The sequence below is a fragment of the Neomonachus schauinslandi genome, chromosome 12, assembly GCF_002201575.2.
Source record: "Neomonachus schauinslandi chromosome 12, ASM220157v2, whole genome shotgun sequence".
In the NCBI taxonomy this organism is placed as follows: domain Eukaryota; kingdom Metazoa; phylum Chordata; class Mammalia; order Carnivora; family Phocidae; genus Neomonachus; species Neomonachus schauinslandi.
Window position 1 is genome coordinate 73,571,810 of NC_058414.1, and position 19,976 is coordinate 73,591,785.

At 32.8% G+C, this 19,976-nt stretch overlaps 1 protein-coding gene across 1 annotated transcript in view; it reads right to left on the minus strand.

Annotated features, from left to right (window-relative positions):
• Window positions 1-3,275: 3,275 nt before the first annotated feature.
• The window catches only part of ASZ1 (ankyrin repeat, SAM and basic leucine zipper domain containing 1), a 47,613-nt gene continuing 30,912 nt past the window's right edge, over window positions 3,276-19,976 (minus strand). Inside the window, exons 5-13 of the mRNA XM_021699369.2 lie at window positions 16,761-16,872; window positions 16,100-16,234; window positions 14,824-14,948; window positions 13,792-13,867; window positions 12,757-12,813; window positions 11,711-11,820; window positions 8,083-8,188; window positions 7,168-7,281; window positions 3,276-3,942 (exon numbers count right to left, since the gene is read on the minus strand). Coding sequence (XP_021555044.1) covers window positions 3,790-3,942; window positions 7,168-7,281; window positions 8,083-8,188; window positions 11,711-11,820; window positions 12,757-12,813; window positions 13,792-13,867; window positions 14,824-14,948; window positions 16,100-16,234; window positions 16,761-16,872 — 988 coding nt within the window. The 3' untranslated portion in view covers window positions 3,276-3,789. The remainder of the gene's footprint in view (window positions 3,943-7,167; window positions 7,282-8,082; window positions 8,189-11,710; window positions 11,821-12,756; window positions 12,814-13,791; window positions 13,868-14,823; window positions 14,949-16,099; window positions 16,235-16,760; window positions 16,873-19,976) is intronic.

Consider the following 19,976-nt stretch of genomic DNA (forward strand, 5'->3'; position numbering starts at 1 on the left):
TATTTTGGTCTTTTAGAAGAAAGTGCCTCCCAAAATTTTAAAGAAAGAAAAACTTATATATGTACAAAAATAAGGGTTGATATGATGAAGGGATGGAATATGACTGTAAAGATGGAAATTATAAAAAATTTTATAAAAGGAATTGATAAGAAGTTGTTTGAAAAAAGAAAGAAGAGGATTTAAAAAAAGAAAAAAGAAAAAAAAAAGGGAGAGGATGTGATCAGGCAGGGGAATAGAAAACACCATATACTAGAGATTTAGGGTATATTTTAATCTGTTAGAAGAAACTATCTCAAAATTTTAAAGAGAGAACAACTTATATATATAAGCCAAAAATATGGGTAACTACTATGAAGGGATAGAATATGACTCTAAAAATGAAATATAAAAATGTTTTTTTTTTAAAAAGGGATTGATAAGATGATGGTTGAAAAAAGGAAAAAGAAAAATTCAAAAAGAAAAAAAAAGAAAAAAAGACAGTTAAAAAAAAAATTAACTTTGAAAGACTAAAGAATCATGGTAAAAAAGCCATGAATTCTACGTGCAGTATTCCCCTAGCGCTGGAGTTCTGCCGTTCTCATTGATCGGTAAACTTGGTCTTGGCTGGCTGTTCTCGCTGATCTTTTGGGGGAGGGGCCTGTTGCCATGGTTCCCAAATGTCTTTGCCGGAGGCGGAATTGGCCCGCCCTTGCCCCCTCCCAGCTAAGTAATCTGCTCGGGTTTGCTCTCCGGGGCTTTTGTTCCCTGCGAGCTTTCCGTACAGCTTTGGAGGCGGAGAGTGAAAATGGCGGCCTCCCAATCTCCGCCCTGGAGGAGCCGAGAACTCGGGCCCCGCTTCTCAGTGAGCCCCCAGAGAAAAGCCGTCAGTCACTCCCGTCTCCCCGGTCTCTAGCTGCACTCCGTGCTCACCCAGCCTGTGACCGCACGTTTCTATCTCTGGCACCCGACCCCAGGTGGAGTCTCCAAACCCAGCAGATCCCTGCGGTGCACTCCCGTGCCTCTCCTCCCGGGGGAGGAAGGTGAGTCTCCCCGGATCTGCCGCTTGTTGGGTCCCTGCTGGAGGAGCAGGGGCCCGACTGTGCCGCGGATCACGGTTTATGGCAACCCCGAGCTGAGAGCCCGCGCCTGGGCTCTGCCTCTGCAGGCGGCTTCCCCGCTCCGATACCTGGGAGCTCTGCCACACTCAGGCACCCCCGGTCTTTCTGTGACCCCGAGGGTCCTGAGACCACACTGTCCCGGAGGGTTCCACCCCCCGCTTAGCCACCAGAGTGACGTCCCTCAGCGGAGCAGACTTTTAAAAGTTCCGATTTTGTGCTCCGCGGCTCTATCACTTGCCAGAAGCGGCCGCCGGAGGCCCCTCCCCCGCCGTCTATCCTCCCGAATATCGCCTCGGATTCACTTCTCCGCACGCCCTACCTTCCAGAAAGTGGTCGCTTCTCTGTTCAGAGAGTTGTTGCTCTTCTTTTCTTCGATCTCCTGTTGAGTTTGTAGGTGTTCAGAATGGTTTGATCCCTATCCAGCTGAATTCCTGAGAGGAGACGAAATCCAGGTCTCCTACTCCTCCGCCATCTTGCTCCGCCAACCCCCCAGTTTTTCTACTTTCAACTGCATGGAATTAACACTTGGTTTACATTTCTGTGTTGTTTTAGAGGGGTCACTGTGGAACTTGTTTTAAGAGAAGAAAAATGATTTGTACAATCTTATAAAAGAAAGAATATTCCAGAAGATACACCCCACTTGTGGTAAAGCACTGTAATCAAGTCAAACACAGTAGGAAGAGACTTATACTCTAGATGAAATTACTATTTTTTAAATGACGAGGAAAGTCTTATTCTGTTGATATTTTATGCATGAACAAAAAATTTTTAAAAAAGATTTTATTTGAGAGAGAGAAAGCACGAGCAGGGGGAGGGGCAGAGGGAGAAGCAGACTCCCTGCTGAGCCAGGAGCCTGATGCGGGGACTTGATCTCAGGACCCTGGGATCATGACTTGAGCCGAAGGTAGATGCTTAACTCGCTGAGCCATCCAGGTACCCCTGAAGAAACAAATTAATCACAACAAATGTTGCCCTATTTATTTTCAATCTGTAATCTGAAAATTATACTGTATTTGTCAAGGAATTAAAAATATACTCAGAATCTGCAGATAAAATGGACTTTACAGTATTTCCCTTGAATGGCTAATTATGCTTGAAGTACACCGGGGGAGATCATTATTTTAAGGAATTCAGTAATCTCTTTGGAAAACAAGTATTTTATCAATTTGCATTTTCATAGTTCATCCTAGTATTTGAGAGATGCATAAAGTTTGGTTTGATTAGAGGAAAAAAACAGTGACTTATTCAGCCAATAGATGAAATATGATCATCTGTAAGATGAACTGAGGTGAAAGACTACTGTTAAATAATCAGGTAGTATGTCTGTTTTCTTTAAGGAAACTAACATTTATTGAACACCTTCTGTTTGCCTTGATCGAGTGAAACATGATCTGGGTTAAAAGGACCTTTTCTCCTATCCTATTCTAGTTTAGTTCTAAGTCTTGAGCCCTTTTAAATTGAGGGATAACAGAAAAAAGTTTTACTATGGCACTTAGGATAAAATGTCAGACACCAATTCCTTCCAGTGATATATGGTTGAGTGTATTCTCAGAAAAGGAATGATGCAAGTCTTGCTGCTTTGGTATAACCAAGAGCAGAAATTACCACTCACTAATTATAGTTCCTTATGCTATCCTTGTTTTCTACAATTTTTTCCTTTTGCTTGAAGTTTACCTTTCAACAGTTGTAGATCAACTGCATCTGTTCTAAGTATGGTAGTAAGTCAAGCAAGATTTAACTATTATATTCCTGTGAAATTGGGCCTGCCCTTTTTTACCTTTACTTTTAAAATCTGAGTATCATCATTTTGATTTTTGAAAAGAAAAAAAACCCAAAATCATGTATTACTTCTTTAGATTGATATGAGAAATTATTTGCCACATGCCACTCACTTTCATAACATCTTTAAGAATGTTACACATAGTACATGTCATAGTTCCCATAGGTGCATTACATAAAAAGTTTTAAGGTACTTCTGTGCTTTCTATACTGTTGTCTAAATTTTCTTTTTAGATTTCCATTTTGAATATTTCCCTAGGTTTTTAATCCATAATTCAAAAATTTTACATTTTATCTTTATGCTTTGCGTTCTCTGAAACAGTTTCAAAATTATTAATTTCCTAATGCTATATAACAAAAAAAATTAAATAAGAAATTCCTTATAATAACAGAAGGGAAAAAATAAGGACTAAAAGGGTACTGACTTATGAACACTTTACAAATTCTGTAAGATTCACTGTGACAAAGGAACAGTTTTTTTTTTAAATTATTTTTTTTTTTTCATCATGATAAAGTGCCCCCTTTAACCCCCCCCCCCTTTTTTCCCCCTCTCCCCCCCCCCCCCCCGGTAGCCACCAGTTTGTTCTCTATAGAGTCAGGAACATACTGTTTTTAAATGTCAAAGAATATTAGATAAAACTTTTATTTTGAATGTGATTTAGAATCATAGAATCAAACTTAAGGATCACTTATAACTTACTGCTTGATCAAAATTAACATAAAAATGTAACAAATTATGTTTTTAACTCAAACTAACAAACCATTTTCTAAAGAAACTTTCTGCTCTATGCTCTCAGAACTTCTCTCATGGAGTATCAGCAAATAATGTAGTTATACTGTGCCACAAACAGTTAAAAGCAACATCTGTAGGTAATGTGAATTATACATACATTATTCAAAACAAGTATTAGGGTTATTTTCTCTGGAAGCTTAGCTTGCAAACAAAAAGAAGAAACCCAAATCCGCATACTGTAATAGCCGTCCTCTTCAAAATTCTTCTATTCCACGTAGATACTTCTTTCATTAATGGTATATGAGTTGGATCATTTTCTCGCTCATTTTGCAACTAATATTTAGTATGAGAAAATGAAAAGAGTTAATGTACACTGAAAATATTTTTGATTTTTAAAAATATAATATCCATGTTAATTCAATTGACGTAGAGGCGGCCAATGCAAGATTTCCATGGAAGATTTAAAGTGAACACATATGTCTTAAAAGTTTTTTTCCCCCTAGGATCCTATCATGGTAAATTAGTTTCACATTAAGAATAAATGCTTTCATAGATTATTAATTTTAAAATCATGTTTTTGTATCAGGAGATAAAGTTCCTCGAATGTTTCTATTTTTACCTACAAGCAATGACAGTTGTTATTTTTCCTTCTATATTTAAACATCAAATGATTTCTTACAAAAAAGTGAACCATTCTTATAGTATACCTACAATACATGAAATTTAACAAAAACTAGAAGATTTGATGCTACTGCTAGAAGTTTAATCCTTTATTTAAATATAACTGTAGGAACAAATACTAACAAAAACTTAAGTGGTTCTTCTAGGACTTCTCAGCAAGGAAAGTTCATGGCCCAGTCAGTTTCTAAATACTCATATAAGAACTCCGTTGCTAAAGAAGGCACCCAACCACGTGTGTATGTGTATGAGAGAGAGAGAAGGGGAAAGAGACAGTTAATGGGGGAGGGGCAGAAGAGGGAGAATGAGCAGAAGCCAAAAGATCTTCAAAAGATAAAAAGAATCAGGCACATTTATAGAGTGATATATACTAGAAACATCCTGGGCTGGAGTGGTGACATAAATATTTTCAACATTAGCAAGAATAACTACATCTAAAATCTACAGTGTAAATATTTAATTTAAAAAGCCTGCAAATTAATTTTAAATTTACAGCAGAAAACAGACTTCAATGCCAATCTCATTAATACTGTATTCTTGGCCTAACTTCCAAATGGCTTCATTCAGTAACAGATTCCTTTTTGACACTGATGCTCCATTTACTGAATCCTGAGACAGCCATTCCTTTTATTAACCAATTACTTAGAATGACCCTTTCTGACAGGAGCCTGTCAGTGTGTTGCTTTGAAAGAGAGTGATGTGGTGTTAAAGTCTAGCCTTGACCTCTCCTACCCTCTCTCTTTGTTACCTCCATACACTTATCTATGGTAACTCATATTTTTTTTTTATTTGCTTCAGTTATTATTGGTAAACTGAAGTATCATAAGCTTAACAGGCATAATAGCATACTCCCAAATCTGGAAGCCTTCGCAGTTCTCTAAATCAAATCTCATTATGGTGATTACTACTTTAGACTAATCCAGAAAAACCAATATAATAGCTTGCTTAAAAATTAAGACTTTCCTGACCAAAGAACTGTATCTGCCATTATTATAAACCAACAAATGTATTTTCAAGGCTAGTTCTTATATAGAAATGTATAAATTTAAGGTAGAGAAGGCCACAGAAAAAAGACTTTACATTTAGCTAAAGAAAGCTAAAATTTCTCCTTATAGGTATGCATTATTAAAATAAATATCATGGTACCTGATTGAATTATTTATGTTTTAGAGTCAAAGTCACCCCTAGAGTAATGTTTCTTAATTTCATTCCTTTAGGAAAAACCTGTCCTCTCGCTCTAATTTCATCTCAGTCTTCTTCCCTCTCCCCCCCGCCCCACCGCCCCAAATGTTTTTAGTTCATCTTGGAGAACCCAAATAATTACCAATCCTGAGGAAAAGATGTCTTGGGGAATTTCCTACACTAAACATTAAAGGATGATGCTTTGCAGGAAGTATCTTTACATAGTCCTTCCAAATTTCCCCTGGATCTTCATGAAAAATATCATGCTAAGTAAAATCAATACCATTTTCCTTCACTTACTCAAGATAATGAAGGTAGTGAAGATGAGTGGTGCTATAATTCTCATGTTGTCAACAAGTTCAGAAAGTAGAAAACCAGATTTTCGTAGGAGAAAGTTTGAGTGGTGTGGATTAAGGGAACACGAAAGTGGAAGGAGCATAGTTAGGAGACTAATGGGTAGCACAGTTGTCTGACATACAGCAGGCCTCTTATGCCTGTGAATGAATAAATGTCAGAGATAATACAACTTCTAAGATGCCTCTTTCTGTAGAAAGGAGGTATCTTCTACAAGAGTTCTGAGATATACTGCTCATTTGCCCCATCTAAAATTTATTCCTCTATTATTTTGTAAAATTTGCTTCATAATTTTCTGCTTACTTTTTAAAAAGACTTCTTTTAATTGAACACATGTTAATAGCTAGGATGACAAATTACCTGGAACATGTATAAAGTTGATTCTGTGAAGAATTTTTTTGATAAAATATTAATGAAAATATCAAATGACTTATGGGTTGAAGCTACACAAATTTAATGCATAATCTAACATTCACTTCAGCTATTTCATAAAAATATTATAGATACCAAAGATATTTATTAAATAGACTAAGAGAACTCAGAAGTGAGTTCCTGAGTCAAATGAAAGTGTTTTCCTTTATTACCTATCTTCAGCACAGTCCCCTATTTCAGCAACCTGGATCTTGTTATAGCCAATTTTCTTAAAGGGGGGAAAATCATCTGTCCTTAAATCCAGATACATAGTTCTATATGAATACAGAAACACCACCAAAAAATCCCATACTCTTTAAGAAAGTCTAGACAATAGAGTATTTCTTCTAAAAATCTATCTCATCAACAGAACTGATAAACATGTCATTTTCATAATTTCCCATCTGCATATTTATATGTAAATAAATTTTACAAACGTAACTTCACACCTTTAACAAGTTGACACTTGATTTTCATTATTTTTTTTTGGCTGCATATCATTGTAACAAATGGGTGTACCATAATTTGTTAAATCAGTCTCCTGGCATAGGACATTATGGCACATACAATTTTGGAATCATTAAACTATTGAAAGATACAAATATTTTTATGGTCTTTGGCACATCTTGCCCAACTGTTTCTGCAAGGGGATGTGACATCAGTCTCACATGAAAATAGCAGCTTGGTGAATAACCAGTAATGGGTAGGATGATCATTCTACCTTGCTAATTTAAAAGATGAAAATGATAGATCTTGTTCTTTTAGTCTGCATTCCTATAATGACTCACAAAGTTTGTTTCTTATATTTATTCCTTCCTTCCTTCCTTTTTCCACTTGTCTAGTGGGAGCTTAAGTTGCTCTTGTCAGAATTGCTTCACTGTCTGACATATTATTTGTACATCATTTCCCCCCTTTTTAATATTAAATAAATACCTTCTGAATTAAGTCTTTTAGTTTGCAGACCTCTTCACTCAAATCTTGAACATTACTAACCAGTTCTTCACAAACTGAAGTAAAATTCCGGGGAGAAGCCCATTCTAGTACTATCTGTGAATATTTTCAAAAGTTACATTTTAAAGAATGGGAAATGACTTTTTACAACTTTATATCTACAAAAATTATACAGTATTCTCACCCATTAAATTATGTAACTGAAAAGCATTTTTTGTTCAGGATAAATTCTGACACCAAAAAGAAGTTAGTGATTTTACATAGTCACATCAGTTTCCTGAATACATTTACTAAATATATGTATGTATGACTTTATGGAGACTAACATTTAGTAATAATAAAATTTATGGTGAACAAATAAATTCATGAAGGTTTTAAGAATGATACAACTCCTATATTAGTGTTATATAAAAATCAGAGGAAAACAAATGCAATTTTTTCACGATAAATAGCTAAAACCAAATCACATGAAAAACTCTACAAAAAAGTTTGCTTTTACAGGTCACTTACACTTTAACTTTTCCTTCACTAAAAAACCTTATATTGATATGGTTTTTAATAACACTCAACACATTATTTTGTTTCAACTTTCACTTGGGTCTCCTGTCACTTTATATTTTAAACAACTATATTCCCTTTAAGAACAAGTGTTAAGTTCAATACACAGATCAGTATAATTTTTGGTCTGACTCATTTTCCTTTTCCTAAGCTAGAACAGTTTTTCAATTAATTAGTATATAAAGGAGTAATAATTAAACATATTGACTTATGTACATTTTATGTGATTTTATAGATGAAAGATACAATTTTACCAGATCACTGTTTAGAGAATTATCATTAACTTATCTGGAATGTTCTTCAGCACTCATACTTTTCTTAACAACTTTTATAGAATACCTTGTGAGAATTTACAGGCAACTCAGTAATGATATTCTGTACAGCTGTTATTAAATGGCCACACTGTTTGTTTAATTTCAGAAGAAAGTTGAGGAACTCATCACCACTAAAGAGAGGAAACAAATAGGAATCACTAATATGAGCCAATTACTTCATTCTACTGGGTTAGTTACTCAATGTCTAGTCATAATATTTACTAGATTCTTTAAAAATATTTACAGAATATCTAATATGTATTAGCTATGAAATAGACATTGGGTATACAAAGAAAACAAGTCTGCAATCTTGAGGATCTCAAGCTTCAGCATGACAGGCAGACATACAATTATAATCTCATTATTCAAAGGGACATATAAAGAAGGAATATAAAAGCACCAATATTTGAGTATCTATTACATGAAGGCACTGCACTAGTTATTTTACATCTATTATTCTTTTAATTCCTCCTAACAACTCCCATAGGGTAGATGTTAACATTAGCTTATAGTTGAGACATCTAAAACTCAGAGATAATGAACTTAGTATAATGGGAATAGAGAATTCGTAATGCTTCACAGAGATGGTACTTGAATATAAATTTACACAGTCTTAATGAATAAAAGGAAAATACATACCTTTCTTGTGACGCATAATTTTCAGGGCCACTGAATATTGACAGGCACGTTGTAAAAATCACAACTCTAGAGTACGCATTCATCACATACTATGTGAATGGCTGCCTACTCCCCACCCCAGAGCTGTACAATATGCCTCCTGTTAGGATGTATCTCTCTTTACCCTGCCACAGGAGCAACATGTCCAGGGTGGGGCTGTTTCTCCAGCCTGTTCTCAGAATAATAACAAGAAGGAGATCCACTTCAGGTGCAGCCATGATACAGATGTTCAAGAAATACATTTTGTTATTATAAATCATTTAGATTTAGAAGTTATTTCTTTTTTTAAAAGTGTAGTGCTTTTATTTTTATTTTATTTTAAATTGGGATGGATTAAAAAGAGGCACAAAGGAACTTTCTGGGGTGATAGGAGTTATTTCTTACTGCAGCATGACATGGTGTAAACTAACTAAAACAACAGACCATGTTTTAAAAATGTGAAGTGTTGGGAAAAAATTTATACCTTAAATAAAGGTACTTCAAATAAAAGATAAAAATACCTGGAAAAATTAAAACCAAAATTACCACTACTCTTACCACCTAAAGATAATGACTGATACTATTTTCTTCCAGAGTATGTTCTTATAGCACACATTTTCTTCCATTATTTTTCATATGCATATATACAACTGGCATTATACCTCACATTCCATTTTATATTTGCCTTTTATACTTATTATGAGTATTTTTTCGTGACATTAAGTCTTAAAATAACTTGAAGGACAGAACAGAATATATTAACGCAATGTAATTCAACCATTCCCCTGATGTTAAATATTTAGAGTTTCCAATTTTAGAATGTTTATAAATAATAGATGTGAACAATATATTTTTACATAAAATTCTGTATCTTTTTCTTTTTGGAGGAGAAATAGTTTCCTTAACGGACACAGTTTTGAGATGTCTTTGATATACTCGAGTAAATGTCAGGTAGGCTCAGAGAAAAGGTCTGGACATAAACTGTTGAAAACGTCAAGATATGGATGAAAGCTTACTGTTTCGGTTCAAAGTATCTCAAGGTAGTAATGGAATAGTTATTATTTTTAAACTGCATTCTCCAATTCTGCAAACTAGTAAGGCTAAGTGCAGAAAAAAGTAAATGTACTGTGCATATGTGTTCTTGTAACAGACTATTTTAGAAAATTTAACACACAGAAGGAAAGTATCATAAAATAAATCAGTAGCTAGATTGTTGAAGTCACATTACCAGAAGATTATAATCAATCAGTTCAACTTTTCCTGCTGTTAGTTTTCTTATGACTTAATGACTAATTTCTTCTTTAAAGAATGACTTTGAACAAATGGGAAGTAAAACCTTTTTCATAACAGCATGTAAACAAAGTCTGTGATTTAATAACAAGGTCAAATTCCTGGAATATATGTCTGCCAGTTATATTTTTTAAAAAATTCAGCAGTTTTAGTAAGTGAACCATTCAGGATTCTGCACATTCTTTAAGTCTATTAAATTCCACAAAGTAAATTCTTAGAGGCAACTCTGCCATCATATAAATAAGTTACATTAAAAATTTTAATTTCCAATTTAGTCATGTAGAACTTAGAATATTCATTCCTTCACAGAGACAATAAGTTAAAAAAATTTAAAAAAGTAACAGATTCAAGAAGTTTTGCTGATTTTAAGTTCTCACACCTGAAATCCTTTTAAATATTTAGTGTTTAAATATTTAAGAGTTATAATGTTATTCTGAAACAGTGATGATGCATTATTTTGAATACAGATCATCTTGTTATAAGGAAAAAGATAAAGAGAAATAATTTAATTTGCAATAAGCTATTTAGAGAAATCTGGATCATTTAAATTATCCCATGGAAAGCTTCTCTAAATCCTAAAATGTTGTGGAAATTAGTAATTTATTTGTTTAATTCATGTTTATTATAGTTACAATGTTACTTTTAGATAGGATACATTAGTGCTGATAGTTCTGCATTTGTAAGTATATTTTATAAGATAGAACTTGGATGACCCTCAAGGGAATTAGGATGAGTGAAAAAAAAGCCAATCAAAAAAGGATACATACTATATGATTCCATTTAGGTAACATTTGTGAATAATATCATTATCAAGATGGATAACCAATTATTGGTTGTTAGGGATTGGGGGGATGGGTGTGGCTATAAGGGAGCAGTATGAGGGAGCTTTACAGTAATGGTATGTTAAGCATACTCGTGGCAGTGGTTAAATGAAGATACACACGTGATAAAACTGAATAAAGCTATACACATACATACAAATGAACACATGTTTAACTGGTGAACTGCAAATAAGCTACGTGGATTGTATCACCTGTGTCAGTTTTCTGGCTTTAAAATACTGGGTGAGACTGAGTAAAGAATGCATGGGACTTCCTTGTACATCTCTTTGCAATTTCCTGTGATTCTGTATTTATTTCACTTAAAGGTTAAGCAATTTACTGCTCCACAAAATATTACTAAAATCAAATACAATTATTTTTAAAATAGGTTTCAGATTACTAATAATCAGTGCTTGACAAGTTTATAATATTGAAACCGAACTTTATATACTGACAATATAATTCCTTAAAGAGTAAGGCTGAAAATAGAGCTGAGCTACACTGCAAACACTTTCTTATTGCCCTAAGTGAAAAAATTACTACTCTGAATTTTCAACTTGACACTTGAAATGATTTAAAGAGAATAAGAGCTATACTACAAAAAGCATGTATAGTTCATTTAACAAAATGCAATGAAAAAATAAAAGAATGTTTCTAAGTGAGTTAACAAGAAGATGCAGTTTTGCTTTTTGGTAAAATGACTTCACAAAAATTGATGTTATAAAGTACCTCCCAGTTCAGAACATAATATATTGTAAAATGAACTATCCATTTCCTTGGGAAAATGACAATATTAAGTAAAAAGACTCAGAAACTATCAAAATTAAACTTTTTAGTTCTTTTTTAAGAACAGCCGATTCTAAACAATATTAATGCTAATTTTACCTGATTTCCAACTTTGCCACTTCAGGTAATTCTCCAAATTTTATCTCTTCTACCTCTAGTTCTTTAAGAGCAGCCAGAATTCTCTGCTGATCTCTACTGGTAATTCCATTCTAAGTAGAAATAATTTTAAGGTACAATAGGACAGTCATACTTGAGTAATTTAATATTCAGTATTAATAAAGAAATTTTCTACTTGATTAATTCACATCTTGAAAAAACAATTGAGAAAAATAAGAAACACTGAAAAATAGATGGTTTACTTTTAATTGTGATTGATAAGGTTACATCATTAAGATGTTTAGATATATAGTGACTACAGCCAATTTTTTGCAAAATTGGATTCTAAAAGCAAATTACTAGATATTAAAATTTCCAAAACAGTAAAATAATTTTTCCTTCAAAGTGTTATTTAAAATATTATCAGTGATTAAATAAGGACTATGTCTTCCTTTGTCTTTACCTTTAGTGTTAACTAAATTTTCTCTCCTGGATTTAGCTAAGTAGTATGTTTATTTTGACTTGTAGTAATACTGAAGATTTCAAGTTTCCAATGTGTTCATGGAGGAAGATTATTGCTTTTTAGGTATTCTATTAAAGTATCTCTAATATTTCCCAAGCTTATTTTCAAATTGTTACTTAATAATAGTGGATGGCAAAATAATAGGTCTTGATCTTTTTGAGAACCTAGCAAAAGGCAGTATTTGGATGACACATATGCATACCTACGTACACAAAAAGCCACCTCTTATTTCTAAGTAACCTGTTTTACAAAACTATTCCAGATTAAGAAATGAAGCACCAGTTTTAGTTGAGATGTCATGATTAATCTGAAGAAAAAAAAACTCTAAGTCTTTAAATGTTCTTAAAGCAACTTAATACTATAACAGAAGATTTTAAATATGTTTATCCATAATCGTATCTAGTAAAAAACCTAGCAAAAGGTCATTTACAGTCTATACCCCTAGGATTTTTAAAATAGAAAATAAAAGCATCCAGAATTCTTAAAATATGAAAGAATGTCTGGAGTTTTTGAAACTGATACTAACCTTTGTAAATTCATCTTTCCTCATGGTCAAAAGGTGTCTTAAGGTTATATCCCTTTCCTGTAGAAAAGAAAAAAAATGCAACCTTTCAATATAAGTAAGACATTAGAAAGGGAAGTAGGCAAATGTCATAAATTAGTCAGTTATATACTACCCTCCTAAACAACTTACAATTCTAAAAGGGCATAGGATATGCAAGTATAGAACTCTACTACTGGGTAGACAGTAGAGTGTCTTAATATATATAATTACCTAAAAAAGTACAAACATAGCCAGTTTCCCAGATTCAAAGAAAATCATTACAACTTTTATTTGCTCACATAAAGGGAAAGATAGCTTTATAAAATTTGAAATTATGTTTTATGCATATTTTAAATTTCTAACTGCATATTAAACAATAACTCAGTATTTCTCAAATAGGAAGAAGTTTCAAGATTATACAATGAAGCCCAATTCTGAACTACCTAAACAGAATGTGCATATTCCTAAAGAGAGCCTACCTTAAATAGTGCTTTACTGCTTCATATCAGCTAAATTGCTGATAACTGTCATCTATTCAAATGCCATAATACATATCTGAAGTATCTGTAACAATGCTAGGCATATGATCTAATTTAATCTCTATGACAATCCTAAACTAGGTATTATCATCCTTATGAAAAAACAGATTTAAGTAACATTTCAGTTAATCATTAGAACAAGAATCTGATACCAGATTTGTTTGACTGAAAATCATGCTTCTAATATTCTATATGGGAAGATCAGCAACTGTAAAAAACAAACTAAGGGCTTAAACGTATAAGGAGGAGTTCTATGAAGTTTTAGGCAGTGAGTAAAAGCTGTTTATTCCAGCCAGATTCAAATTTATATAAATTTCCAGAATATTAAATTTTTCAAATGTTTTTAAGTTTAAAATGGGATCTACTACAAATTATGGAGAAAAGTGTACTTGGCACTTTTATATCAGCATGCTTATGAATTAATAGTTAACAAATAAACATACATATGTAACTCACTGTAGCTCACACAAAATCTTACCTTTAATAAATCTGTCATATGTTCAAGTCCAAGACCATGTAAAAATATTTCCAGATCTCCAAATGCTGTATATGAACTATACATATTTATAGCAATGTCAATTTCAGAACAGACTATAAATGCACAATTAACATATATTTATAATACAGAGAGAGAGAATAAGAATAAGAATGAATCTATATAGAACACAGTTGCAAATTTACACACTAGACCTATGGTATATCAAAGAAATAAGGAAGGTTTCTTGAGTCAAGATCTAAGTAAACAGAGAAAATGATGACAATAAACTGTAGTTCATCTTTCCTAAGAATTAAATTAGTTGCCTATATGTATGTTCCTTGTGAGGTCTCTATACATGAAAATCTCTTTAATTGTAAGAAGTAAAGATTTAATAATTTTAAATGTGGGTAAGCAGAGAATAATTTTGTGGCCATGTACTGAACTGTGTTCAGCAAACAATGTATTTTTAATTTATCTTATAAATCAGAAATCTGCTAAAAAGAATTAGTAAGCAAGATGCAGTCTAGTTTGCAGGGTGCCTGGGTGGCTCAGTCATTAAGCGTCTGCCTTCGGCTCAGGTCATGATCCCAGGGTCCTGGGATCGAGTCCCACATCGGGCTCCCTGCTCCACGGGAAGCCTGCTTCTCCCTCTCCCACTCCCCTGCTTGTGTTCCCTCTCTCGCTGTCTCTCTCTCTGTCAAATAAATAATTAGAATCTTAAAAAAAAAAAAAGCAGTCTAGTTTGAACACTAACAAAAATATAATCTTTGACTTTTTAAGAAATAAATTTCACTGTTATTTAAAGTCAGAAATTAGTCTCATTACTGTTAGTACACATATATAAAATTTTTCAAAAATTCTGGAGAAGAAAAGCATTTAAAATGCAAACATTTCTCAGTGATATTGAAAAATGCTTATAAAAGTGTAAAATATCATATTTTAAATTGTCATCACATTTACTAAAACTTCTAAAAACATGCATATTTTTTGCTTATTTATAGCTATTTTGTCAAATAAAAACATGTTATTTACCTAAATATGTGATCTTTTTCTTTATCAGAATCCGTTGTCAGTAGTCTACAAATAGTCTCTTCTTTAGTTAGCTGTTGAAGCTTTCCCTCCAATGGATTTAAAGTTAAAGAAAGAAAATTGAAGATCTGCAAAAAGTTAACAAGCCATTCAAATACAGTTAACATTATTATATACTATCACTTACACTTAGAATCTAACTTTTTAGTAAGTCAGGGTTATGTCACATAATCAGCCAGAACACAAAATCAAGTCTCTTTAAAAAACAATTTATTACACAAAATAATCTTTGATGTTCATAAATTTCTTATGTCAAATTCAGTGTCATCTACCCTAAATTTAATAATGCAGTAGACTAATTAAAAGTTTCCAAATTTTCAAAGCTTAGAAGAAAAATGGTAAATTTCTTTTGGAAGTTTCCCAGGGCGTTAGTAGTTAGTAATTATTCTAGAATAATTTTGGAAATTCAGATTTGAGTTAGAAAATGAAAGGCATACTTATCAGATTGCTTAAAATATAGAGAAAATTATTTTCCATGCAGTAAAAGTGGCATGGTCTGATTATGTGATGGAACTTTTTGAATGTTACATGCTTTCAAATTCAGAAACTCAGGTTTAGAAGCTCTTGAACTGTATGTTAGTTTTACAGTTGTACTGTATTTGATCGTTGCTTAGAAATTACAGGCCTTTGATCAAAAGCTTTAATACTCAGACTAAAAGTTTATATCAATAAAGTGATTTAATGTATGGCAAATATTTATTATTGAGTTTAATATATAAATGACAGTATATCATCTACCCAAGTATGTTATCACTTTATTATATGCCTTGTTATATGTATAGGAGTAATGTAGCTTAAAGGATTTAATTTTTAAAATGTTTAATATGTATTAATTAAAATTAAAAAACAACATTTTAATTACATGTTCAAATTTTGGCTTTTTACTAGCTTTCTCAAAACACTAGTTAATTTTTAAAAGTCTGGACCAGTTTGAATTGTTAAATGTCCTATTACAATTTTATTTCTAGGGCCAAAATAAGACTTTATTATTTCCTTATATAGCTTTTAAATTACCACATTATAAATGCCTCTTATTTAGTAAAAGTGAATACTCTAGTAAAATAAAGTTTTCATTACCTGGCCGAAGGAAAATTACACATTTAAACATTTAATAATAGCCAGACACACTATTATGACAGTTGTTAAGTTCTAACAAAATATTACAAAAGTTCTGAAATAATAATATAACATGCCATAGAAAAATTAATATATAGGATACCTCTAGATGTTTATTTCTTTTTGCAATCTCACTTGGTGTCTTTCCATCTTTGGTTTGTAGCATTTTATTAGCACCAAGTTCAAGCAACTTCAAAACTACATTTTTATGACCCTGACGTGCTGCCCATGTTAAAGCCTGTAAGTGGGGGAAAAGAAGATTGTTTAAAGAGAGGGAGTGTATATGAGACAGAAAGGAAAACTTTTCAACAGTATTTATGGCACAATAAAAGAGTGAACATGGTTAATTAACAGAATGATGCAATCTCTTCATTTTACAGTATAATGTAAATATATTTCCAAAGTTGTAATTGCAAAGCAGACTGCCATTGCTCACTGATTTTATAAAATCAAATAATGTTTTACATATTCAAGTGATGTTATAGAATGAAATAATTTATCTGCTAATCACTGAACTGTTTTCTGTCAAAACGAATTCTATGTGTATTCCAGAACCCAGGCTTTGTTGTGTGTTACAGCTTCTTGTGTCAAGGGTGAGGGCAAAAAGAAAAAAGTTCATTCCCTTTTTTTCCATTTCAGCTGTTTTCTTCACCAAACAGCAATTATAACCCAGTCCCTCTGTAATTTTTACTTCTTAAAAACTTTTTTGTGGACTACTGATAATGACAAGATATAAAAAGGAACATTGTGCAATCAGTTCTCACAGTATAACCATTCTCATCCTGGATATTAACTTCTGCTCCATGAGCAACAAGGAGAGCAACAACCTGAGGGTGACCATCTCGGGCAGCATACATGATTGGAGTCATAAGTCTCCTGAAGAGGAGGAAGAAAAGAAGCATCTGTGTCAATGCTGCCATTAACAGCTACTCAGTTTCATGAATTTTACCATATCCAATACCAAAGTATTGTTTTGAAAGCAAAGGAAATGAAAGCTTTTAATAAATCAGATGATTTAAAAATCCAATTTCCCAGCAAATAAATATGTAGAAGATACTTTTAAAGTATTGAATGCTTACACAGCACCCTCTAGTGAAGAGATGTATTTAAAAAAATTACTAAACAGGCCATACTTTCTAATATGAACTTTCATTAATTTACATATTCATACAGAAAACTATCAGAGTACCTACAATGCTTATTCTGGGAATATAGTGATGAATGACACAAATAAGGTCCCTGTCACCTCAGCATTGCTCATACTTATTAAATGCTTATTATATTTTATTTATTACATTTAATAAAAATAAAAGTTTAAAATGTTCTCTTATTTCTTAATGTCGTCCATTACGATTCTATTTTAGTTTAAGCCTGAAAGAATTTTACCCTGACTTGGAGTCTTACTCTAATCAAGAAAGAGATAGTTTAATAGTTTAGCCAGACTCTCGGAGACTATTTTCTGAGAGAGCACAGTGGTTCCCCTCTAGTGTATCATTTCTCAAAATAGAGATTCAATCCCTCTCCTTCTGGAAGTTAGTCAGCTTCTGGTTCTATTACAATGGATACCAGAAAGATTCTATTAGTTCGACGTGGGCTGAACTTAGTATCATGGTCTGTTTTAAAGGAGGTCTGGGATCCTGGGCTCAATCTTCCTGAGTTGCCTCAAATATCTGATTTATATACAAAGAACTTCACAAAAGAACAACAAATTAAATAACTTCAGAATACTGTTTTAATCCAATTAAGGAAGTTCACCTTGGTTACTCACATTACATACATGACCTATAAATTTCTCTATAAGGTTTGTTAACATAAGGTATATCCTGAATCTGATCACTTCACACTAATGTCTTTAGCACAAAAAGATTCACATACTTCTCTCTTTCTTCTATTTCCTAGCATATTAAAATTTCAATGTTTTATTGGAAATTATATGCTAAGGTAGCTGTCAAGCATTGCCTCTTCTATCCTGAATATCTCCTACATAGTGGTTTCTTTAGATAGACAATCTTTACAAAGTAAAGAGTGAATTGCCTGGATAACTTAAGAAAACATGGAAAATACATACAATAGAAAAAAATTATGAGTCAACTAGTCATTGAAATTCTCCACTACGTCTAAATTAGACCTCTTGATGCCTTTTCTTCATCCCACCTTTCCTGTAACAGCCCAAATCTGGTCCTTCTAATCTTCCCTATTTCACAAAGCTACCATTAACCACATAAACTCAGGCCTATGACTAAGCATAATTTATGACTCTTCTCCATGACTCCATTTATGCCTTTTGTATATGGATGGAGTCGTACACAAGTCATCAGCTGGTCCTACTGGCTCTACCTTCATAATATGTTCTGAATCTAACCACTTTGCACCATCTTGTTAGCCACTGTAAGCAGTCTAAGCCATCATCATCTTTCTCTGACCTGTATTATGGCAATAGCCTCATAATTGCTCTCCATGCTTCTGCTCTTGACCACTCAGTTTATTCTCTTTGAAAATGCCAAGTTCTTCCCCTTCCAGGGACTATGCAAGGGTGGTTCCCTCCACCTTTTCCTAGACCTTTATAGCGCATACTCCTTCACCTTATTCAGATCCTCATTAAGAGAAGAAAATCAATAAAGTTGACAAGCATATAACCAAATTGATCAAGATAAAAAGAAGACACAAATTACCAGTATCATGAATAAGAGAGGTGACATCAATACAGATTCTCCACAGTTTAAAGGTATAAGGAAATATTATGAACAAATTTCTGCCAATAAATTAGACAACTTAGATTAAATGGACAAATTTCTCAAAAGATTCAAACTACCAAAGCACACTCATAAATAAAGAACCTGAATAGTACTATATTTATAAAAAATTAAATTAGTAAATAACCCCCCCCCCACAAAGAAAACAGCAGGCCCAGATGGCTTCACTAGTGAATTCCACCAAACAGTTAATGAAAAGAATAATACCAATTCTACTCAAACTCTCTCAGTAAATTGAAACAGAAAGAATCCTTCTAAATTCATTCTATTAGCAAGAATTACTCTAGTAACAAGAACTAAAAGAGACATTACAAGGAAAGAAAACTATAGACCAATAATCTTAACTGAGCACAGATGCAAAAAATTCTCAACAAATTTCGGCAAATAGAATCCAAAAATACATAAAAAGGATAAATATATTATAACTAAGTACAATTATCCTGGGAATGCAAGATTAGTTTGACATTTGACCAAAAAAAGAAAAACCACAAGATTAGCTCAATAAATGCAGAACAAGTATTTTACAAAATCCAACATCTTATGTAAGAGTAGAAGAGAACTGCCTCAACTGGAAAACTTTATAGCTAACATCATACTTAATAGTGAAAGAGTGAATACTTTCTTCCTAAGATCAGAAACAAGACAAAGATGTCTGCTCTCATCACTTCTATTCAACACTATATTTCAAATTCTAGCCAGTGCAATAAAACAAGGAAAAACAGGCACCTAGGTATAAAAACAAATAAAATTGTCTTTATTCACAGATAGCACAGTCTATGTAGAAAACCTGATGGAATCTACAAAGAAAAGTACTAGAATAAATGAATTAGCAAGGTTGCAGGATACAAGATCTAATGGAATACACACAACATTAGTTACAATTATTATTTCAACTTGCTGAACTCATAATAAGCCATCGCTGCATGGAATTAAAATCAACAGGGCAGAATCATTTCTTTCTGATTTACAAAAGTCTAGTTCATATAGTTCAACCCATATAAAAAACAACTTACATGTAAACACCAATTTAGAACACAGAATCATCAAAATTTGGTAATCTCAGCATTGACTATTAACTTGGAGAAACAAAATCATTATGCAGGGCTAGGCAGTTACCTCATTCACTGCTCAAGACAAACTTACAAAGTAGAAATTATTCTCACTTTAGAGATGAGAAAACACAGGTTGGGAAATAAGTAATTTTTGCTAAAGATCACTGTTGGTATG